The sequence below is a fragment of the Ursus maritimus genome, unplaced genomic scaffold, assembly GCF_017311325.1.
Source record: "Ursus maritimus isolate PB19 unplaced genomic scaffold, ASM1731132v1 scaffold_5, whole genome shotgun sequence".
NCBI classification, from domain to species: Eukaryota; Metazoa; Chordata; class Mammalia; order Carnivora; family Ursidae; genus Ursus; species Ursus maritimus.
Genome location: NW_024426663.1, coordinates 77,152,607 through 77,176,650, shown reverse-complemented (window position 1 = coordinate 77,176,650; position 24,044 = coordinate 77,152,607). Strand labels below are relative to the sequence as shown.

General features: G+C 42.4%; 3 protein-coding genes and 1 long non-coding RNA gene across 4 annotated transcripts in view; 2 read left to right on the top strand and 2 right to left on the bottom strand.

The window, feature by feature from the left end:
- The window catches only part of LOC103680008 (zinc finger protein 354B), a 29,974-nt gene extending 28,148 nt beyond the window's left edge, over positions 1 to 1,826 (bottom strand). The window contains exon 1 of the mRNA XM_040622599.1: positions 1,676 to 1,826. The gene's annotated coding sequence lies outside the window, so the exon portion shown is untranslated. The remainder of the gene's footprint in view (positions 1 to 1,675) is intronic.
- A 173-nt stretch (positions 1,827 to 1,999) lies between these two features.
- LOC121100774 lies at positions 2,000 to 20,533 on the top strand. Its single transcript, XR_005832577.1, has 2 exons — positions 2,000 to 2,190; positions 20,358 to 20,533. It is a non-coding gene; the product is annotated as an uncharacterized LOC121100774 (long non-coding RNA).
- Positions 3,674 to 4,170, top strand: LOC103679977 (60S ribosomal protein L36a). The gene has a single exon (XM_008709500.2). It carries the CDS (start codon positions 3,701 to 3,703, stop codon positions 4,019 to 4,021), a length of 321 nt encoding a protein of 106 aa, XP_008707722.1. The 5' UTR covers positions 3,674 to 3,700; the 3' UTR covers positions 4,022 to 4,170.
- Positions 13,757 to 14,742, bottom strand: LOC121100773 (olfactory receptor 1361-like). Its single transcript, XM_040622597.1, has one exon. The coding sequence runs from the start codon at positions 14,693 to 14,695 to the stop codon at positions 13,757 to 13,759; it is 939 nt and encodes a 312-aa protein (XP_040478531.1). The 5' UTR covers positions 14,696 to 14,742.
- Positions 20,534 to 24,044: the final 3,511 nt, after the last annotated feature.

Below are 24,044 nucleotides of genomic sequence, written 5' to 3'. Positions count from 1 at the left end.
CACTCCCGGGTGCGTGTGTTTAAATTGAGAGATGGAAGGAGGTGGCACAGAAGGTGTGCGTCTCCTCTGAGTCTCTCGCAGAATGAGCACAGCTGAGGTGGGGCTTTTCCGGAAGAGCCGTCATGAGTGATTACACCAGCCTGTACAGCATGAGTTAGCTTTACACCGAATGTGGAATAGTCCTGAAATCTAAAATTTAAAAATGCGGGGATGATCTGGGTAACAGTCTTCCATGAAGATGTGTCTCCCCCCGTCATTTTCTCTTCCTTTGTCATCTCAGTGTAAGAAGCCTGGTGGGGGACTGAAGCCGTGCCACCACGTGGTCAGCTGAGGGGTCGCCTGGGCACTTGCCCCCACAGAGCGAGGCGTCTTTTTCTAAGGGGCACAGAGGTGCTGCCCTTACAGCCCAGGGACCCAGAGGGCGGGTGGTTTAAAGAGTGACTCTCTTCGGAGTAAAGCTGAGCCCACGTGCCTGTAGGCATCTCCAGCATATTTGGTCAGTCTTGCTCCTGCCCCTGCCCACCTCCCTCCCCAAAGAAGACTCCGCTGGCCCTGCGCCTCCCTCCTCACCAACCTCTGTTCTCATAGCTGCCAGAATACTCTTTAAAGAGGTAAATCAGGTCATTTCACTCCCTTCCTAAAACCTCTCCTGGCTCCCTTCTTAATGTTTACATTTCAAAGAGATGGCTCCCAGGATCTTATTCATTGGTGGGGGCCGGGTGAAGCTCAGTTGGTTAAGCAGTTAAGCATCTGACTCTTGATCTCAGCCCAGTTCTGGACCTCAGAGTTGTGAGTTTGAGCCCCACCCTGGCTCCGCACGTGAGCCTACTTAACAAACAAACAAAAACATCCTTGGGTTATAATGTTCAGAGGACTTTACAAGGTTTACACACATTTCATATCAAAAAACGCAGAGGAAGGATTTAGAAATACAAATTTTTCTCAAAGAAATGCTTTGAGAAAAGGTATGGAGACCTTGTTCCCTTTCGTAGCCACAGTATTTTCCAGAGCAACTGTACTTTTACCTTCCCGCCAGCTATGTTTGCATGGAGGTTCCAGTTTATCCACAGTGCTGACAAAGCGTTTTATTGTCCCCAACAATTTTTTATTATGCTAAAGTACAAATAATGTAAAATTTACCATGTTAACCATTTTTAAGTGTACAGTTTGGTGGCGATTAAGTTCATTCCCAGTTCTGTGCAGCCGTCCCCACCATCCGAGTGCGGAATTCTTCAAAATCCCTTCCTGAAACTCTGTACCCAAACACCAGGTCCCCATCCACCTCTCTCCCGGCCCCTGGTAATCACTGTTCTGTTCTCTGTCTCTAGCTTTGACTCTTCCAGGAACCTCACAGAATTGGTATCTTATCACACTTGTCATTTGTGTCCGGCTTCCTTCATTCCGCATAATAGCTTCAAGGTTCATCCATGGTGTAGATCTGTCAGAATCCCATTGTCTTAAGGCTGATGATATTCCATTATATGTATGCACTGCATTGTGTTTATCCTTCCGTCACTGGAAATCTGGATGATTTCCGTCTTTTTCTATTGTGAATAATGCTACTCTGAAAATGGGTGTACAAATCTCTCTTTGAGTCCTTGCTTTCAGTTCTTTCGGGTACCTTGGAGTGGGGTCCTCCCTCCGTCCCGCATTCCGCCGACCCTCCGCCGCTCACCTCGCCAAGGCCTCGGGGTTCCGGGGGCTGCGCCTCCCGGCCGTGCTCCACAGGCCGAGGCTCCGGCACTGTCCTGGCAAACAGCAGCCCTGGGTGGGGAACCCTCCTCGGGGTATGCCTGGGCTGAACTCCGGCCGCGAGCCGCTGGTGCAAAAGCCGGCTGTCCAGAGAGGCGGGGCAGGGGGCGAGTTAGGGACGGCCGCTAATGCCCCTGGGGAATGTAGTCCACGCGAGTACCTATGCATTCTGGGAAGTGTAGTTCTCTGCGCTTCTCTGCAAGGCGGGGGGCCGGTCGAGCCTGTCACGTGCCCAGTTCCCGCTTCCGGGCTCGTGGTCACTCCCCTTCGGCTGCGAGGGCTATGGCTCCTGGCTCCCCGAGAAGGAAAAAGGAGGTCCGCTGATTGTAAGGCAAGTAGACAACCTCCGAGAACAAACCTATTTCCCCGTCGGTCATTCAGCCAGAGTGTTTTCAGCACATTCTTGTGGCAAGCGCTGCCATAAGTGGTTGGAAATCAGTAAGTGAACAAAACAAAGATCATTGCTTTCGCGAACTTTTTTGGGGTATTGATAGGGAGCAGACAGTAAGCCATGAACATAATTATATAACATTTTAGAAGGTAAGCGTTATGGGGAAAAACGGAAGGAAACCAGGGTGGTGGCATCTGGGCGCGTTGGGAAGAGTGAGTGGGGTCTCCCAGGCAGCCTTCCCTGATTGGTGGGCGGAGGGAAAGGGCATTCCTGGTCAGAGAAGCCAGTGGTTACCTTCTCTTCTTCCCAGGGCGGAACATGTCCCATTGAGAAGGTTTTATAAATAGATAAAAAAAAGGAAAAGAAAAATGCACCTGATGCCACGGCACAAAAGTTGTTAACGTTTTGGTGAACATCTCTTAAGAGCCCTTTGAACTCCATCTCTCCTTCGCTGCCAGCCTCCTTTTAAGAAAATGGAATCTTGCAGATAGCACTTGTAACCTAGTTTGGTCTTTTCCCCCACTTAAGAATGTACCTTGAACTTGGGGCGCCTGGGTGGCTCAGTTGGTTAAGCGACTGCCTTGGCTCAGGTCATGATCCCAGGGTCCTGGGATAGAGTGTGGCCTGGGGCTCCCTACGCCTCCCCCTCTCTCTCTGCCTGCTGCTCCCCCTGCTGGGCTCTCTCTCACTCTCAAATAAATAAATAAAATCTTAAAAAAAAAAAATGTACCTTGAACATTTGAATTTGCCAAGAGATACTCTCTCTCAGTAATGTTTTGAATGGCTTCAGTGCATCCCATTATGGCTTATTAATTTTTTTAGTTAAATATATTTAACTAAATTATGCTTATTTAACACCTGTTGTTTGTTATATTTTTTCCAGTTTTTTGCTCCATTAATATTTTCATACCTATAGCTTTGAAGATTATTTTCTTAGTTTAAATTTCTTGAATTGAATGACTGAATCAAGGACTGGTGGCATTCTAAGCCCATTGCCTAGTTGCCTTCCTGGAAGCTTTTTACAATTTTTATTTCTATAAGCAGTTGGTTATAATTTGTGCTCTGCCTAGCGCCCACGCCTACTCTGGGTTTTTTGTTTTGTTTTGTTTTTAATGCCTTTTAAAAAAGCTTTTGTTTATTTAATAGGGCAAATTTTTTACATCTAATTTTGAGTACTTGTAAAATTAAATATGATCTCATATTTACTGAGCCATTTAGATATTTTCTGATATAAATTGCCTGTATATGTACTTTATTGAAATGTTCAAAATTTTGGTCATTTTTAAATGCTGCATATGCATAATTTTTGTAAAGAAAAAAGTGCTTTGTTTACCTGATTGTGAAAATTATAAGAAATTTACACATAGTATGTGGAATGAAGAAATAGTAATAAACACTGATTACATCTATCCATATATGCTATTGTGTGTGCTTACACACAGTTGTGTATGAAACAAGAATAGAGTCATATTTTTCATACTTTTAAAAATGTGAAATATACAGAAAGGCAATTAGAACATATAATCCACTTTCCGTGCCAATAGCGCTCTCGCAAACATGGTGAACGTTCCTAAAACCCGCCGGACTTTCTGCAAGATGTGTGGCAAGCACCAACCCCACAAAGTGACAGAGTACAAGAAAGGCAAAGATTCTCTTTATGCCCAGGGAAAGCGGCATTATGACAGGAAGCAGAGTGGCTATGGTGGGCAGACTAAGCCGATTTTCCGGAAAAAGGCTAAAACTACAAAGAAGATTGTGCTGAGGCTTGAATGTGCCGAGCCCAACTGCAGATCTAAGAGAATGCTGGCTATTAAGAGATGCAAACATTTTGAACTGGGAGGAGATAAGAAGAGAAAGGGCCAAGTGATCCAGTTCTAAGCTTCGTATTTTGTTACATTATGAAGACAGTAAAATCTTGAGGTTCTGTTCACTTCATTGGGTCGCAGTTGGTCTTGTAAGAGGGAAATAAACTAGTGCCATCAATAAAATTCCCCTTGTGGGGCAGTTTATGCCTGAAAAAAAAAGAACATATAATCCAATAATAACACATAATTATAAAGAGAAAACCCCTGAAAACATCCACTCAAGTTGAGAAGTAGACCCCTTTTCAAATTAATAGTAGAATCTAGGTGATGGTATATGGGTGTTGACTGTAAAATTCTTTCAACTTCACTTCGTGTTTGAAATTTTTCATAATAAAATCTTGGAGAAAACTCTGTATAGGGGTTTGAGTCAAAACAGATGACCACCATTCCTCCTAGGTCATCCCTCTTGCAACTAAAAAACCCTGGGCATAAATAAACAAGCATAGGAAGACTCCAAAATGTGAAAAGAAGAAGGCAAACTGCGGAAACTTTAGGGCTGAGGAGCAACACAGTAGTACATTCCCTTTTTTCCTTCTCACCTCCTGAATCTTTCAGCTAATGCATTCCAGAAGCTTCCATGCTAAAACCTCCAACAGACACAGACCAAAAAAGCTCTAAGCCTGTTCCCCTTAGTCAAAACCAGGAAAAGGGTGGCCAAACAGAGAACTTTGTTGGTAATACCCACCTTCCTTCAACCAAACACCAGTGGAGAAACCACCCTCCCACCCCCATCTGAACCATGGAAGCCAGAGGAAGTTGCATATTTTTCTCAGGTGGAATGAATGGAACTATCGGCAATGAATTCTCTATCCAGTGAACGTATCATTCAGGAATAAAAAGGAAATAGAGACATTTTCAAAAGATAACTAAGAGTATCATCAGCAAACCTATCCTTAAGGAAAAACTAAAGGAAAGACTCTAAACAAAGTAAAAGATAACAACAAAGGCTTGAAACCATTGAAAGAGAAGAACATCAGAATGGGAAAAACAGAAATATTATAAAATAATCTATCCTGCTTCTAAGTGTCTTAAACAGACATGATGGTTGAAGCAAAAATAACACCATGTCATATTCTCCATGTATTCAGTGGGAATACGTAAGACGATTATATTTTACAAGTGGGGAGGCAAAGGGTCCTAAATGAAAGTAGGGTTTCTGCACTTGGCTGAGTGCTAATTCATGTATGTATACTGTTGTATCTAGAGCAACTGCCAAAAAAAAAAATTACAAAGTGATATACTCTAAAACACTACACAAATCAGAATGGAATTTTGAAGATGTTACTGTAACCTATGAGGCCGGAAAAGAGACAGAGAAGAAAAGCAGCAGAAAACAAACTGAAAACAAACTAGAAATCCTTTGTCTCTAATTAATCAAACGGCTCACAGTAGGCTAGATACTGACTCTATCTCAAGGTTTGTTGTTTTTGTTTTTCATTTTCAGACCAGAGTAATAATAATTTTTAAGAAAACATGCTGCTGGGGCGCCTGGGTGGCACAGCGGTTAAGCATCTGCCTTCGTCTCAGGGCGTGATCCTGGAGTTCTGGGATCGAGCCCCACATCAGGCTCCTCCGCTATGAGCCTGCTTCTTCCTCTCCCACTCCCCCTGCTTGTGTTCCCTCTGTCGCTGGCTGTCTCTATCTCTGTCTAATAAATAAATAAAATCTTAAAAAAACAAAAAGAAAAGAAAAGAAAACATGCTGCTGAACTAAGCCAGTCACAAAAAGACAAATAGTGTGTGATTTTACTTATGCACTCTACGAAAAGTAGAATGGGGGTTGCCCGTAGTAAGGGGAGTTAATGTTTCACTGGTAGAGAGTTCTGGTTTTGCACGATGAAGAGTTCTGGTGATGGATGGTGGTGATGGTGGCCCAACACTATGAATGAATTTAAGACTGCTGAACTGTATGCTTAAAAACAGTTGATGGTAAATTTTATGTTATTTGTATTTTACCACAATAAAAAAGTTTTGGGGAAAAAATCACACTGCTGTCAACATTCTGTACACAGTGGTGTATCCCTTCAGGAGTTTTTTGAGGAATTGCAGGTGCCTGGGAATACGTGAAGACTTCCCCAGGGGCGCATAGTTACTGATAATTGGGGTTTTTTTATTAAAGATTTTATTTATTTATTCGACAGAGATAGAGACAGCCAGCGAGAGAGGGAACACAAGCAGGGGGAGTGGGAGAGGAAGAAGCAGGCTCCCAGCAGAGGAGCCTGATGTGGGGCTCGATCCCAGAACGCCGGGATCACGCCCTGAGCCGAAGGCAGACGCTTAACCGCTGTGCCACCCAGGCACCCCTGATAATCGTTTTTTAATTGAAGTGTAGTTCACGTGTACAGCGTAGTTATTCAACATTTATATAAGGACATGATCATCGTGATGAATGTAGTCTGACTTCTTTCACTTAGCGTAATACCATCTAGGTCCATCCATGTTACCACAAGTTGTTTGTTTTTTTAATGGCTGAGAAATACAGCATCTTCTTTACCCATTCATCTATTGTTGGACACAGAAGTTGTTTCCATTTCTTCACTATTGTACATAATCTTGAAATGAACATAGGGGTGCATATATCTTTTTGATTTAGTGTGTCTTTTTTTCCTTTGGATAAATACCCAGAAATGGAATTGCTGGATTACATGGTATTTATATTTTTAATTCTTTGAGGAACCTCTGGACTGTTTTCCACGCTGGCTGCACCAATTTACATTCCTGCCAACAGAGCACAGGATTCCCTTTCCTCCACAGCCTCACCAACACTTAATTGTGTTTTTGATCATTGCCATTCTGACAGGTGCAAAGTTGTATCTTATTGTGGTTTCGTTTTGTATTTCCCTGATAATTAGTGATGTTGAGGATCTTTTCACGTGTCTGTTGGCCATCTGTATGTCTTCTTCAGAGATATGTCTATTCGGGTCCTCTGCCCATTTTTAAATTGGATTGTTTGTTTTTCTGATACTGAGTTGCGTGAGTTCTTTATATATTTTGGATACTAATCCATTACTGGTTATATTATTTGCAAGTGTTGTCTCCCATTAAGTAGGTTGCCTTTTCATTTTGTCGATGGTTCCCTTCACTGCACAAAACCTTTTTCATTTGATGTAATCCCATTTGTTTATTTTTGCTTTCGTTGCCCTTGCCTGAGGAGACAAATCCAAAAAAATATTGCTAAGACTAATGTCCAAGAGCTTACTGCCTATGTTTTCGTCTGGGAGTTTTCCAGTTTCCAATCTTATATTGAATGCTTTAATCCATTTTGAGTTTATAGTTTGTATATGGCGTAAGAAAGTGGTCCAGTTTCATTCTTCTGCATATAGTTGTTGAGTTTTCCCAGTACCATTTATTGAAGAGACTATCTTTTCCCCACTGTATATTTTTGCCTCCTTTATCAAATATTAATTGACCGTATAAGTGTGGTTTTATTTCTGGGGTCTCTATTCTGTTCCATTTATCTGTGTGTCTATGTTTTATCTATGTTTTTGTGCCAGTACCACACTGTTTTGATTACTCTAGCTTTGTAGTATAATTGGAAATCAGGGACTATGATGCCTCCAGCTTTGTTCGTCTCTCTCAAGATTGCTTTGGCTATTTGGGGTTCTATACAAATTTTAGGATTATTTGTTCTACTTCTGTGAAAAATGGTAGGGATTGCCTTGAATCTTTTAATTGCTTTGGGTAGCATAAACATTTTAACAATATTATTCTAATCCATGAATGCCATGTATCTTTCCATTTATTCATAACATCTTCAATTTTTATCCTCATTTTCTCACATTCTTAGAGTACAGGTCTTTCACCTCATTGGCTAAGGTGTTCCTAGGTGTTTTATTCCTTTGGATGCAGTTGTAAATGGGATCTTTTTCTTAATTTCTCTTTCTGAGAGTTCATTATTAGTGTATAGAAATGCAACAGATTTCTGTATATTAATTTTGTGTTCTGAAGTGACTGAATTCATATATTCTCAAGTTTTTTGGTGGAATCATTAGGGTTTTCTATATATAGTATCATGTCATTTGCAAATAGTGACAGTTTTACTTCTCTAATTTGGATGGCTTTTATTTGTTTTTGTTGTCTGATTGTTGTAGCTAGGACTTCCAATACTATGTTGACAAGTGGCAAGAGCAGACATCCTTGTCTTGTTCCTGATTTTAGAGGAAAAGCTTTTAGCTTTTCCCCATTGAATATGGTGCTAGCTTTGCTTTTGTCATATAGGCCCTTTATTATGTTGAGATATGTTTCCTCTATATCCACTTGGTTGAGAGTTTTTATTATAGATGGATGTTGAATTTTATCAAATGTTTTTTCTGCGTCTGTTAAGATGATCATATAATTTTTATTTTTTGTTAATGTGATGTATCATGTCGAATGATTTGTGGATTTTGAACCATTCTTGCATCCCTGGAATAAATCTCACCTGATCCTCGTGTGTTATCCCTTTAATGTATTGTTGGATTCAGTTTGCTAATACTTCGTTGAGGATTTTTGCATCTGTGTTCATCAGGGATATTGGCCTGTAATTTTCCCTTTTCTGTTTGTTGTCTTTGTTTGGTTTTGATATCAGGGTAATGCTGGCCTCATAAAATGAATTTGGAAACATTCCTTCTTCTTCAGTGTTTTTAGAATGGCTTGAGAATGATAGATATTAACTCTTTAAGTGTTTGAGAGAATAAATGTCCTATACTTTTGTTTGTTTGAAGTTTTTCGATTATTGATTCAATTTTATTAGTAATTGGTCTGTTCAGATAGATCTTTTTCTTCAAGTCAGTGTTAGAAGATTTTATGTTTCTAGAAATTTATCCATTCCAGCCTGGTGCATTTGTTGGCATTTAATTTTTATAGTAGTCTCTTACAATCCTTTGTATTTCTGTTGTTTTGGTTGTAACTTCTCTTCCATTTCTGACTTTATATATCTGAGTCCTCTTTTTTTCCTTCATGATTCTGGCTAAAGATTTATCGGCTTTGTTTATATTTTCAAAGAATCAGCTCTTGATTTCATTGGTCATTCCTATTGTTTTTTCTTTAGTCTCTATTTCATTTATTTGTGCTCTGATCTGTACCAGTTTCTCAGTCTTCCCTTGTTTTTTGTGACCTTTACATTTTTGAAGAGTATTTTGTACAATGACTTTCAATTCGGGTTTTACAGCCTTTCTCATGATTAGGCTATCATGGCTTTGGGGGAAGAATCTGAAGGAGGTGGAGGACCCTTCTCATCACATCATATAGGGAGCACGTAATATCATCATGACTTCCAGTGACGATATTAACCTTGATTACTTGGTTAAGGCAGTATCATCTGCCAGGTTTCTCTATTTTAAAGTTACTGGTTTCCCTTTTCCATATTCTAGTCTTTGGAAGTAGGTCACTAAGTCCAGCCACCGTGAAGGTGGGAGAAGAGGATTAAGTTCCACCTTTTGGCAGGTAAAGGGTGGGAGAAGTATTTACATATATTACTTGGAGTTTTTCTGTAAAAGGAAAATTTATCCCCCCACTTATTTGTTTATTCAATCATTTGTTTTCATCAGTATGCGCTCATGTATATTTATTTTATACTTTGGGTTATAATCCAGTACTACTTTATTTATTTTGTTGCTTGAATTGTTCTAGCTTTGGCCATTGAGAGCTCTTTCTTGTTGGCTGCTATTTCCCTCTGTCGTGTCCTCATCCTTTTTTTTTTTTTTTTTTTTTTTTTTTTTTTTTTGGCTTTTCCTTACTTTCTTATACTACATGTCATGTCTGCTGACAATTTCAAGAAACTACTCTTTCTGCCGTATTCTGAAGGGTATTAAATGGCAGATTGTATTTGAACATCAGGTATGGGAAGTCTGGATCATGCTCACATAACTTGGCTCAAAAGTAATTTATATGTCCATACTCAAAGACGTAAAAAGGAACAAAAATAATACCCCATCCTTCTTGGCAAATATTTCCACGCTACAGGGGCAGGGATATGCCTAAATATCACTTGTATCTCACATTTAAAAATCAAGACGAGCCGGGCGCCTGGGTGGCTCAGTCAGTTCGGTGTCTGACTCTCGATGTTGGGCTTGTGAGATCGAGCCTCATGTCTGGCTCCACACTCAGTGGGGAGTCTGCTTCTCTCTCTCTCTCCCTTTGCCCCTCCCCCCGCCCCCACTCACTCTTTCTCTAAAATAAATAAATCTTAAAAGAAAAAATTCAAAATGGGCCCGAATCAGTTGTTTTTGACTGTCAGCATGAAATGCCTAGAGTTTCGACCAAGTAAAAGATGGCCTGTTTTGAAAATGGGTTTGGCAAGATGCTGATTACTTCCTTGTGGCTCACACATGAAAGGTTACTCTAGATAACCAGATTTATTAGGAGTCAGAGTTCATCAGTTAGACAACTGGTGTTTTGTTTTGTTTTTTAAAGATTTTACTTATTTATTTTGACAGAGAGAGACAGCGAGAGAGGGAACACAAGCAAGGGGAGTGTGAGAGGGAGAAGCAGGCTTCCTGACAAGCGGGGAGCCCGATGTGGGGATTGATCCCAGGACGCTCAGATTGTGACCTGAGCCGAAGGCAGACGTTTAACGGCTGAGCCACCCAGGCGCCCCAGACAACTGGTTTTTAACATTCACGTGATAAAAGCTCATGGCCAGAGCAAAGTCAGCTGCTGAAGGCTGATTGACATTGTGAGAGACAAAGTCCACGTGAAGCTCAGCCTCTGTCCTCAAGCACAGAGTGACAAGATACTACAGGCAGGGCAGTAACCTGCAATACTCAGGGAAAGGCTTCAGCTCATAAGAGACAGTATCAGGCTATCCTGGAAGGTCCCTGGCTGGAGTGGCCTTGAAGCACAATTTGGAGGGAGATGATTCCATGAACCTGGAAGACATCTCATTGCAATGGCCATGACATAGAGCGGTCCCTGCTCCCCTGAGGAGAGCAGTGTCTGGGGAAATGTGTTGGGAAGAGGGATGAGCCTCTCTTTCAACACTCATTGAGCTAAAGTCAAACTTATCTCTGCAAGTTGTTTCAGTTGCTTGCGAAGAGCTGGCCCCGAGTGGCTCATTAGTGCGAGGTGGAAGTTGCCTACGAGGAAGGGGGATGGTGTCTGTTGGGGCCTCAGCTGCAGAGAGCAGACCCTGGAGGGTGAATTCCCAGACACAGCCCTGATTTCCTGGCTGCTCCCGGGGAGGACTCTGCCAGCCTGGCCCTGCGTCTGTCTCTGTAAGGGAGAGGGCACTACAGGCCCCAAGTGATGCTGAGCTTTAATTTATGCGTTCAGAAGTTCATGAGTTCATGTCCTATGAGTGCCTCACATGCAGGAAACCACAACAAAAGCTGATTCTTCCCAGGCCCCTGGAATAATCTCTTCCCTATCTCCTCTACAGTGCCCATGAAAAGTAATGCAAAGAGCCAGTGAGGATTTCAGTAGAAGATGGCCCCCAGAATTAGGATTGAAGACCTGAGACTAGGGTAGAATTGACCAGCCCACAACTTCTCGTACCATGGCCAGCCTGAGCAAGAAGGAGGCATTTGCTCTTTCTGCTCACACCATGCTGCTGACATTTTAGAGAGTTCTTTTCCCCTTTAAGGCAAATTTGCTGTGTGATGAATGATGACTTCTCCCCAAGATGAATTGGTGGGGACCATGAGGGTACAGAGTGATTTTCCCTTTGACTCTGCACCATCTGGTATGTTCATCGACTTTCCTCTGCCTTCATCTTCCTTCTCATACCCAAACTTTGAGAGTTGAGGTAGAGAGGGACTGAGGAATAAAACTACATCCCAGACCATGGCTCTTTCCATTCAACCCTGCTGCCTCTTTGGGTCCCAGAATTCCGTGAAATCTTTCCATGTTCTGGAGTAAATTTGCCAGTACTCTAGTTCCCTAGGTGTAAAAATTTTACCGCTCTGGTTTTTTGTGTCTAAGAATGTTCACTCTCCAGTCTGCCTTTCGACTTTCCTACCCCATCATCAATGACTTGTCGACACATGATTATTTGGGGTGAACAAAAACTCTACTAAGCATTGTAGGGGACATGCCCATGCATAATCTATGGTACTTTCTTGAAATAAGTGTGTAATGTAATAACCAGGTGAGACGTGCATGCAGATAGACGTGGGTAAGGCAAAGAATATGATGAGTCTAAAATAAGTCACATAACCTTAAACACCAACATTGGTCTATGTTATTATATCTCAAACACTTGCACTGCTTCTCCAATCGAAGTCACAATTCAGGAAGATACATCAGGTTTATTACACGTAGTCAGGTTTCCACTGGCACCAGTATGCATTAGGGACTTCATTTCCTACATCTGAGAAGCACTATGTTAGGTGCTTAATACAGGTCTATGGGATGTGATCAGTAAAGAAGTTAACGGAAATGTACAACGATTAGAGTCTTTAAAAATCTGGGGAGTCTTCCAGCAGAGAATGAAGGAAGGAAAGAGAAAATTAGGAGAGATAAGTCATGGAACAGATGAATATGTGAATTGATGACAAAATTATGGGGATAGCTTGAGACCAAGTCATGTTAGGCCTTATATTCAAAGGTAATATTTGGATTTATCCTGGCTTCTTCAATATTTTATATAAGGACTGGCTGACAGGATACGATCAGTTATTTAAGAGGATTAAACAGATCCTGTATACAAGAGAGATAAGTGCAGGGAGATGGGGGAGGCAGTCATCCACTGTCAGCCTGTTACTGTGGTCAGAGTAAGCGTTGGTTAGTCAGAAAGGAGCTGATGGTGAGGATAAGGAGTATTGATTAGCCATGAGATCAGAGGAGATTGAGAAAGAAGAGAGAGTCAAGAAGGCCAGTGAGGAGAGGGGTACTGAAGACTGGCCACTGGAGATTAGGGGAGTGACCTCTGGACACTAAGGAAGGAGGTGGAAACTGACTTATGGGTTCCTTGCCCTCGGGTGTGGAGCAGGAGAAGCTAGGACTGTGGGACACTTGGCTTCATGAAGTAGAACAAACTCTAGACTTTGAATCAGATTTGGGACCCACCCAAATCCTGTAATTTGTATTTTCATGTCCCTAAGTTGATATAATAACTCTGGACACTTCAGTGTCGAGGGAACCTGTTTCTCTTAGCCCACTTAAAGGATACCAAGAGTTCCATGAGGAAATCTAGCTACTCTCTGAAGCTTCCTGACACCCACACTGAACAGGAAAGCACCCAAAATTTAGAATGGCAGCGGGGAGAGGAGTAGTGTAGGGGTAGGGTTCTGATCTGTGAGAGGCCCAGGGATTGAGCCCAAGATAGAAGGGTGAAATTACCTAACTCAGTAATGACCAATGACCGTTAGAGTAGACAGGACCATATCGTAATCAACAATTACAAGTCGTACAGTCCTTGTAGCAATAACCTTTCTGTGACTCAGTAATTTGGGAATAATTTTGTGAGGCTTTCTAATGTGAGGCCAAGAGGGCAGCTGATGCTAGGTAGAGCCAGCTCTAAAGTCCTGAAATTCCCAGACCGTTGTGGTCGCCACTGTCTCATGCAGTTGCTGGAACCATCCAAAAATATCCAAATATGTCTTGTCCTGAGTTTTTGTTGTGTGTGAAATGAGTGTTTTAGGATCAGCCCTTTTTATAGATAACAAATGCTTTGATGACTTATGAGCAACGACCAGCCTCATATTAAAAGTATGAGCCATGATCACATGTAATTAATTAGAGTAGTCCTGGGTGAGTTTATACCTATCTGGGACTCAGGTTTTCTGATTATAAAATGAAACAACATATGATACCCAAAAATCTTCTAGACCCTAAAATTTTCTAATTCTAGAATCTGAGATTAGTTTCCTTAAGGCTCCCTTCATGTCCTGATTTCTCAGACTGTAGATGAAGGGATTGACCAGCGGAGTCACCACTGTGAAGATGACAGTGGCCACCGTGTCCTGGACCGAGTAGGAGGATGAAGGGCGCATATACACCCCCAGGATTGCCCCATAGAAGAGGGAGACCACAGTGAGGTGGGATCCACATGTGGACAAGGCTCTCCTTATTCCGTGGGCAGAAGGCAACTTCAGTACATTGGAGAGGATATAAGCATATGAAAGGATGATGCATGTAAACGGTGTCAGAAATATCAGTCCCCCCACAGTGAATACCATCAGGTCATTGATAAAGGTATCAGAACAAGACAGCTTTAGAATTGCATAGGGGTCACAGAAAAAGTGATGCACGGTATTGTTGAAACAAAATGTGAGTTGGACCATGAGAAGAGTGTGCAGGAGTGCATGCAGGTTTGTAATGACCCACGATGCCACCACCAGAAGGATACAGAGTTTGGGCTTCATGATCATGGTGTAGTGGAGTGGGCAACAGATGGCTACGTAACGGTCATAGGCCATCACACTCAGCAGGAGCCCATCCATGTTGATGAAAGTGACGAAGAAGTAGATCTGGGTCATGCATTCCACGTAAGAGATAGACTTGCTCCCCAGGATGTGATTCACCAGCATCTTGGGGATTGTGACTGATGAAAAGCAGATGTCGACACAAGAGAGGTTAGCCAAGAAGAAGTACATGGGGGTGTGGAGATGACTGTCCCTGCTGATGGCCAAGATGATGAGCAAGTTCCCGATGATGGTGACCAAGTACATCCCCAAGAACAGCCCAAAGAGAACGTCTTCCTGCTCTGACTGCCCAGAGAGTCCCAGGAGAAGGAATTCTGTCACTGTCGTCTGGTTGTCTCCGTCCATGTCTGTAGGGGAGAAAATGTGGTCAAAAGTAAAAGAAAATATTCAATTAACTGAGCTCCATTTACTGTTTAGAGATTGCAGTGTTTTAACGGTACCAGATCCAAAGTTTCTTTCTTAGTTAATGTCACTTCAACTATAAAAGATAGATAAGACTGTGTCATCATTTGAGTGAATTTCTTATGATACTGGTGTGTCATTGTCTGATAATGAACTCCCATTAGAGAATTCTATGGAGCTAGTTTTACTGAAATCAATAGCTGGCTAATTTCCATAATTTTCATTTATGTTTATCTTTGATTCCATACAACTTACATCATCTTTCACTAACATTTAGTGAATAGCCAGTGTGCAAAAGTATTTTCCCAGACATAGTTTGTTTTTAGCCTATGAATGATGGATTCAGTCACTCATAGATGGGGACCCTGAGAAGAAGAATCCGAGATAAAAACCCTGAGGCTCAGAGAGATTAGCTAATGACACATTTGAATGACAGAATCTATAACATATACAGTCCTACACCATTAAATGCCCTTTTCTTCAATCCCTCCCTAGTTTTGGCTCCAAATTTGGATTAGTTTCCATTTATGGAGAATAGAACCAAGGGAGAATACAACTGATATAACCAGGCACCCAACTCCTGCTTTGTGTGCCTTTCCTCACTTTATCCTCTTTAAAATCTAAGTTTTAGAAGCATTTTAGAAGCTTCATGAAGCAGAAGGAAAAACTGAAGCCGGGAGATTTAGCTCTTTGTTCAAGGTCGCAAGTTCTTTGACCTGAATAAAATGCTACTTTATACAACTCCCCCAAATTCATTCTGGCTGCCTCTTACCTTTTCCCAGGATTAGGAGCTTTTAGGCTTTGAAGGGTCTGCCTGGTGCTTTGTCCTCAACCTTGTGACCACATAGCATCAAATTGTCCTTCCTGTAGGGCACAGCTGTTGCCTTGGATAAGCTGAGCATGCTCGTGAGGTGGCTATGCACAGGGTTTTGAAAAGAGATGTCTTTCCCCCCTGTGCTAGCCAAAATGAAATCAGTTCATTGTGGCACTCGGTTTTATTTTGGGACAGGAAGAAGAAGTTCATAGAGTAAAATGATGGGATATCTCCAAGTAATAATGCCAGCATTAAGAAATCCATACAGGCAGGGGCGCCTGGGTGGCACAGCGGTTAAGCGTCTGCCTTCGGCTCAGGGCGTGATCCCAGCGTTCTGGGATCGAGCCCCACGTCAGGCTCTTCCACTGGGAGCCTGCTTCTTCCTCTCCCACTCCCCCTGCTTGTGTTCCCTCTCTTGCTGGCTGTCTCTATCTCTGTCAAATAAATAAATAAAAAATCTTTTAAAAAAAATCCATACAGGCAGGAGGAGTCAGATAAAGCATGGTGGATGTGATAGGCATGGAAAAATTCCATGATTAGATAGTAAAGAGGAGAGGAGATGGCATTCCTGGTCAAGAACTATAGCCTGGGGTAAACAAAAGGGGGAAGGGGAAGAGACCACAATTTGAGTGGCTTGACTGGCTCGGGCAGAGGATGTTACAGGTATAACTTGCAGGAGATTGGTTGTGGGATGTACGTAATATGGCAACGGTGAAGTATCCTAGCATTTTCCGAGTTAAATTAGTAAAACCATTGTAAAATCCTGTGATCTGAAGTCATTTCCTCCTAAGTCATATCACAGGATGAAAGTGAGGCAAGGTAATAGGAGGCTGTAGCCAGAGCTATTGAAAGCAGGCGCTCCAGGGAAAGGATGATTAATGTGGGATGCAGAAGTTGGAGCATGGAGCCTGCTTCAAGGGAAATCCAAAGCTATATATATACAGCCTTTTCCACTGTGCCCTGAACAGCAGATGTGAATATTCTAGTCTTCATTGCAGACTGTTTCCCATAATGGAAATGGTAGTAAAAGCTGAAGGATGTAGGGCAGGATGGCAGTGGGGTTTTTCCTCTTGTCTGGGAACTACAGGTCAGTAGGCTCTAAATAACCCAAACTCGATGTTGGGACATCCGCCTGCGTTAGGGTTAGCTACTTCTGTCGGTGTTCGCTGGGATAATACGATCAGGAATTCAATTAATACTGCCCCCAACCCTCAAAGCTGTTGTAAGAGGAATGAGAGGAGAAAGAGCAATGATTCTGAAGGAAGTCTGTGCCCTCTCATTATACACCTTTGGGAGAGGGAAGTAGTCTTCCTGGTCCCCAACTCCGAGAGGAGAGACCCCCAAGAAAATCCCACCAAAGACTGGAGATGCTTCCATGATGGGATCCCATCAGCTGGTTTTCTGGCTTGGAATGTGTGCTTGCTGACCAGCCCTTGCTTTCCCGAGCAGGGAAGAGAATGTGGGGAGAGATGGTAGGACTGAGAGTGGAAGAGGGATGGTAGAGAAGCTACCTGTGTGCTTGCTATTTGCCATCACAAGGATGTGTGAGTTCCCTGTGTGCTGGTGGTCCCTGTGACAGACATGGCATCGACTCAATACTTAAGACAAAATTGTGCCTGCCAGGATAGGTGAGCTCTTCAGTAAGACCCCTCAGCATAAATGCCTTTTGGGTGGCACTGTCAGGGGGCTGACAGAGGTTGAGTGAGAGCTGGGTCTCCCACCTCAGAGACCCTCTGCTCATCCCTGAAAAATCCCCTGTGAGCAGCCCACAGAGAGAAGCCCATAAGCCCAGCATACACGGCAGCCAGACAAGCAGCAAATACCAACAGATCAACAGAGGACCGGCAGCTTCCTTACCTGGTCAAGGAGAGTCACACCTACTGGCCTTCCCCCCTCTCTCTTTTGCTCCAACTCAGGAAGAGCTAATTCTAGAAGAGTGAAGGGCAAGTGGTGCCTGAAACTAAACCATGTCTACCACCATTTCCCCTCCCTGCTGTACCCCAAGCCAAGACACATCGTGGGAGGAGGAACACAAGAGATGGATGGTTTACAGTGTTGTTGACTAATACAGAAGAGCAATTTTTGTATATACAATGGCTTAAAATGAAAAAGTCTGGCCAGGATGTTTTGCTCCTGCCAGTGCCTTGGAATGATGCTTTTTTGATGGAACTTAACTCTGCTGATGGCTGGTTTCCTGCACGGGTCTCTTGTGAGCCTTGTTGGTGTGTGGCCATCTCTGAGCCATCTGACACAGGTGCAGCTATGAGGGTTTGTGTTCCTGGACCTCGGAACTGAAGCTGCTCAGTGCCCAGCCCCCAGCCCCAGCCAGGTCCCCTCTGTGGGGCTCCGTGTGGCATCCAAGTAGCCTCCCTCTGGGACACCTCGATACCGTGGTCACAGACAACAGTGGATGAACAAACCTAGAGAAGCAACTGCTGGGAGTGCAGAGGAGGGTCTGGAATAGCTGCCAGAAGAGTCTCTGTGTGGGGGAGGGAGGGTAGCTCTGGGGCAGGATTTTTAGGAGCCTGCAGTCACTGAGCCCGGCCCCACTAAGCTGAGCTATCTCCCCCGTCTCCCACTGCTGCTTTCTCTTTCCACCTTGGAGACGAGCTTGCTCTGTCCTGCCCTGGGCAGCACACCCTGAAAAGAGAAAGGCTTGTACAGGTCAAACCAAGACATGTGTCCCCTTCACACTTGCTTAGATGCAGAGGGATTTCGTGTGTCTCGTTTTCCAGAGGTTCATGTGTGTGTCTGTGTCCCTGTGAATCTGTCTGTTGTGGGAGGTACCTGCCCTTCTTACCTGGCTCTTCTCTGCTGCTGTGAGATGGGGAGATGCGGTCATGGGACCGCCATCTCCACTGGCTCCTTGATTGACCCTGGACGATGGGAGAGTCTCAGCGCAGGCTGAGGATTGAGGAACCTTTCCTCACTGGAGGAGAATAATTAGGGTTAGGCGATGTTGCTCTCCCAGGTCTGGCTTGGATGATTGGGAGCGAATAAACAGATCTTCCTTCCCTGGAGACTGAGACTTTCCAAGGGATCCAGGCAGCAATAGTGCCAAGGTTGGGTGTCCCTAGGGTGGATTCCCCATAGCTCTGCTAGAGGCCACATCTTACAGGTTTGTTTTTCATACTCTGTCCAGAAACAAAAAATAGGCATGAGAGAAACTGGAATCTTATTCAAATATTTTTGTATACACATTTGGAAACCCAGCTTCTGTCTTACTAGTATGTTGTCTCTCTAGGAAATCCGTAAAAGGAAAGAGAGGGAGGTATGCTTTGTGCTGAGAAAATACCTAATACACATGTACATTTCAGCAGTTGAGAAACTGTATGAAAGATGTAACAAACACCGCAGCACACAAACTCAAAAACTCTTAGACTGCAAGAATTTGACTAAATTACCCTTTTACTGGAAGACTCTATTATGTCGTTCTCAAAACGTAATCATTCCAGTAGGCAAAAATCGTGATAATCAGAGATTTGAATTATCAAAAAAACTGATCTACTAATTTTAAACAAGTATATATGCAGATAAACACAATTTTATACACATAACACATTTATATATATATATATATATATAAATTCCCTAAGCCCAAGGAATATTAACTAATATTGAATAGTGTTTTTTATTTTTTAGATAGAGTGAGGGAGCAGAGGGGGAGGGATAGAGGAGAGGGAGAGAAAATTTAAGCAGGCCACATACCCAGAATGGAGCCCAAGTGGGGCTCAGTCCTACTATCCTGAGATCATGACCTAGGCTGAAATCAAGAGTTACGCTTAACTGACTGAGCTACCCAGGCGCCCCACTAATATTAAATACCTTATTGGTTCCAAAAAAAAACCACACCTCTTAAAATTTCTCTGAAGTATACACTTTAGAGACCACATTCTCTGATCATAAAATAATAAAATTAGAACCCAACAAATATAATAAAGAAAGAAAATGACTGTTATTTTTTTTTAATATAGCTCTATTCTTTCTACAGGAAAAATCATGTGTTTTAGAGTCCAATTCTAGGAGTTTTGACAAATGCATTTAGTATCGTGACCACCATCGTAATCAAACTATCAAACTGTTTAATCGTCCTTCCAAAATTGCCTCGTGCCCCTTGGTAGTAAACCCTACCCACACTCCAGCCCCTGACAGTCATGACATTTGTATACCAATATTGTGTTCATTTCTATTGTTGAGTAATATGTCATTGTTTTGATGTACCAACACTTGGGAATCCATACATTAGTTGAAGGACACTTGCACAGTTTCTCTTTGATGGATTATAAATAAAGCCGCTATCACCATTTGTATACGGGGCTTTGTGAACATAACTTTTTTTTTTTTAAGATTTTAGTTATTTATTCGACAGAGATAGAGACAGCCAGCGAGAGAGGGGACACAAGCAGGGGGAGTGGGAGAGGAAGAAGCAGGCTCATAGCGGAAGAGCCTGATGTGGGGCTCGATCCCATAACGCTGGGATCACGCCCTGAGCTGAAGGCAGATGCTTAACCGCTGTGCCACCCAGGCGCCCCTGTGAACATAACTTTTTATTTTATTTAAAGAAATGTGTAGGAGTGAGATTGCCTGGACATATAGTAAGTGCCATGCACTGAATGTTTATGTCCCCAAAGTTCCTGTGTTGAAACCCTCATCGCATTGTGGCTGTATTTGGAGGTAGGGTCTCTAAGGAAGTACTTAAGGTTTCATGAGGTCATAGGGGAGAACCCGAATCTGATAGCATAATTGTCCTTGGAAGAGGAGACCCTGAAGAACTCTCTTCTTTCTGCACAGAGGCACTGAGGAAAGGCCATGTGAGCAGAGGGGCAAGGTGGCCAGGTACAAACCAGGAAGAGAGCTCTCAGCAGAAACCGAATCTTCTGGAACCTTGGTCCTGGACGTCTAACCTTCAGAACCCTGGTGTCAGGGTGGTGGGATGGAGAAAATAAATTTCTGTTCTTTGTGCCCCCCATGTGTGGTTTTCTGTCATGGCAGCACACGCTGACTCATACAGTATGTGTGCCTGTCACTTGATAAGAAACATTGTTTTCCAGAGTAGCTGTACCATTTGCCTCCTTAGGAGCAGTGAGGGTGAGTTGCTGTTGCTCTGCACAGACATTTTCAGGGTTTTGTTTTTAGCAATTCTAATAGGCATGTAGAGTGATTTCGTTGTGGTTTTGTTTTTTGTTTTGAAGATTTTATTTATTTATTAGACAGAGAGAGACAGCGAGAGAGGGAACACCAGCAGGGGGAGTGGGAGAGGGAGAAGCAGGCTTCCCGCTGACAGGGAGCCGGATGCGGGGCTCGATTCCAGGGCCCTGGGATCATGACCTGAACCAAAGGCAGACACGTAAGGACTGAGCCACCCAGGCGCCCCTCATTGTGGTTTTAACTTGCATCTCTGAAGGCTAATGAGGCCAGGCAACTTTGCACCCACATCTCAACTCCGGTAAAGTGGTCTTATTCAAATCTCTTACCCATTTGAAAAAGGCGTTGTTTGTTTTTTTGTTTTCAGATCCTGAGCCTTCTTCCTTTATTCTGTTAACTAAATCTTGATCAGATGTAGCTTTTGCAAAGATATTCTCCTAGTTTGTGGCTTGTCTTTTCATTTTCTTAAGAGTATCTTTAAATGTTAAATTGTGCTGAAGTCCAACTTAAAATTTTATTTTACTTATTTTTTTAAAGATTTATTCATTCAGTTTAGAGGAAGAGAGAGAGCATGAGAGGGAGGGGCAGGGAGGTGGGAGAATCCCAAGCTGACTGTGAGCAGAGCATGGAGCCCCATGCAGTGCTCCATCCCACCACCCTGACACCAGGGCCGGAGCTGAAACCAAGAGTCCAACACTCAACCAACTGCACCACCCAGGCACCCCTCCAGTTCATAATTTTAAAAAACATTGTGGGGACGCTTTGGTGGCTCAGTCGGTTAAGTGTCTGCCTTCAGCTCAGGTCGTGTGGGATGGAGTCCCACGTGGGGTTCCTTGCTCAGCAGGGAGTCTGCTTCTCCCTCTGCCTGCCGCTCCCCCTGCTTGTGCTCTCTCTCTCTCACTTGTGCCCTGTCTCTCTGACAAATAAATAAATAAAATCTTTTAAAAAAATAACATTTGTTGTCACAGCTACAAAATCTTTGTCTAACTTAAGATCACAAAGATTTGCTCCTATGTTTTCCCCTAGAAATTTATAGGTTTTAGTTTTACATCAATGCCCGTTATCCATTTCGAGTTAATTTTGTGAATCAGGTGAGATAAGGATCTGTTCATTTTATTTTATTTTTTACTCTGGCTATGAAATGATAGCAGTACTATTTATTAAAGAGATTATCTTTCCCATGTTGACTTGCTTTGTCACCTTTGTCGAAAATCAATTCAACATGTGTGAGAGGGTCTATTTCTGAATGTATTGTGTTCCATTCATCTGTGTGTCTATGCTTCAGCCAAAACTATTGTATATTTATGTTACGTCTTGAAATCAGGTAGTGTGACTCCTTAAACTTTGTTTTTTTCTCAAAATAGTTGTGCTTTTCTAGTTCATTTGCCTTTCCATATATATTTTAGAATCAGCTTGTTAATTTCTAAAGAAATTTTTTTAATTGTCCATCAAATTTTTTTAAAAAGATTTTATTTATTTATTCGACAGAGATAGAGACAGCCAGCGAGAGAGGGGACACAAGCAGGGGGAGTGGGAGAGGAAGAAGCAGGCTCATAGCGGAGGAGCCCGATGTGGGGCTCGATCCCAGAACGCCAGGATCGCACCCTGAGCCGAAGGCAGACACTTAACGACTGAGCCACCCAGGCGCCCCAAATATTTTTTTTTGACTTGTGATAAATCTCTAGATTATTTTGAGAGCAGTTCACTTCTTAGCAATATTGAGTCTTCCAATCTGTAACATTGTGATATCTCCAATTTCTTTGCCTTCTTCGATTTCTTTTTAAAATGCTTTGTAGTTTTCAGGTAAAGACTGGTTTTGATACTATTCTATTAATACTTTAAAAATGGTTGATTTCCATTTATTCATTGCTGGGATCTAGAAATATGATTGATTTTTGTGTGTTGTATCCTGTGACCTTGGTAAAGTGAGTTCTAGAAGTTTTTTGTTTTGTTGTGGGCTTTTTGGGCATATTCCCTGGGATTTGTACCTGAATAGTAATATCATCTAACAATAGGTTAGGTTTATTATTTTCCTTTTCATTCTGGATATCTTTTATTTTTTCCTTGCTTCACTGCACTGGCTAGGACTTCCAGTCCAATGCTGAAGAGGCATGGTAGGAGTGTCTATCTTTGCCTTCCCAGCCTTAGATGGGAAACATTTAGTGTCTCACCATTTATGATTTTTTAAAATTTTTTAAAATTTAAATTCAATTTAATTAACATCATGTAGTATTAGTTTTAGGGGTAGAATTTATTGATCCATCAGTTGCATGTAACACCCAGTACTCCTTACATCATGTGCCCTCTTTAATGCCCATGACCCAATTATCCCATCCCCCCACCCACCTCCCCTCCTATTGTTTTCCTGGAGTTAAGAGTGTCTTATGGTTTGTCTCCCTCTCTGATTTCATCTTATTTTATTTTTCCTCTCCTTCCCCTATGTTCATCTGTTTTGTTTCTTAATTCCACCTATGAGTGAAATCATCTGATATTTGTCTTTCTCTGACTGACTTATGTCGCTTAGCATAGTACCCTGTAGTTCCATCCATATTGTTGCAAATTTCATTCTTTTTAATGGCTAAGTTTTATTCCATTGTATAGATACACAACTTCTTTATCCATTCATCTGTCAGTGGACACCTGGCCTCTTTACATAGCTTGGCTCTTGTGGACACTGCTTCTATAAATATTGGGGTGCAGGTGCCCCTTCACATCACTATCTTTGTATCCTTTGGGTAAATACCTAATAGTGCAATTGCTGGGTCATACAGTAGCTCCATTTTTAACTTTTTGAGGCACCTCCACACTGTTCTCCAGAGTGGCCGCACCAGTTTGCATTCCCACCAACAGCGTAAGAGGGTTTCCCTTTCTCCATATCCTCACCAATACTTGTTGTTTCCTGTCGTGGGTCACCGTTTAATGTGACATTGGCTCTAGGCTTTTCGTCGAAGCCCTTTATCAGATTGAGGGACTTCCCTTCTATTTGGATTTTACTGGGTTAATTGATTTTAAATTTTGTCATCAACTAATGTGATCATATCCTTTTTATTCCTTAGTCTATATAATAATTACATTCCTTGGTCTGTGGTTTTTCTGTTTTGTATTGTATTTGTCAGATTTGGGTATCAAAGTTATACTGGCCTATTACAATGATTTTCCAAAAGTTTCTATAATGTCAATATTAATTTTTTGTTCGATGTTTGCTAGTATTCACCAGTACAACCATTTAAGCCTGGAGTTTTGGGGAGTTTTCTTTGGAAGACTTTTATTTCTTTAATAGAAATAGAGGTATTAATAGTTTATTTTATTAGATCTGTCTCTGTAAGCTTTTTT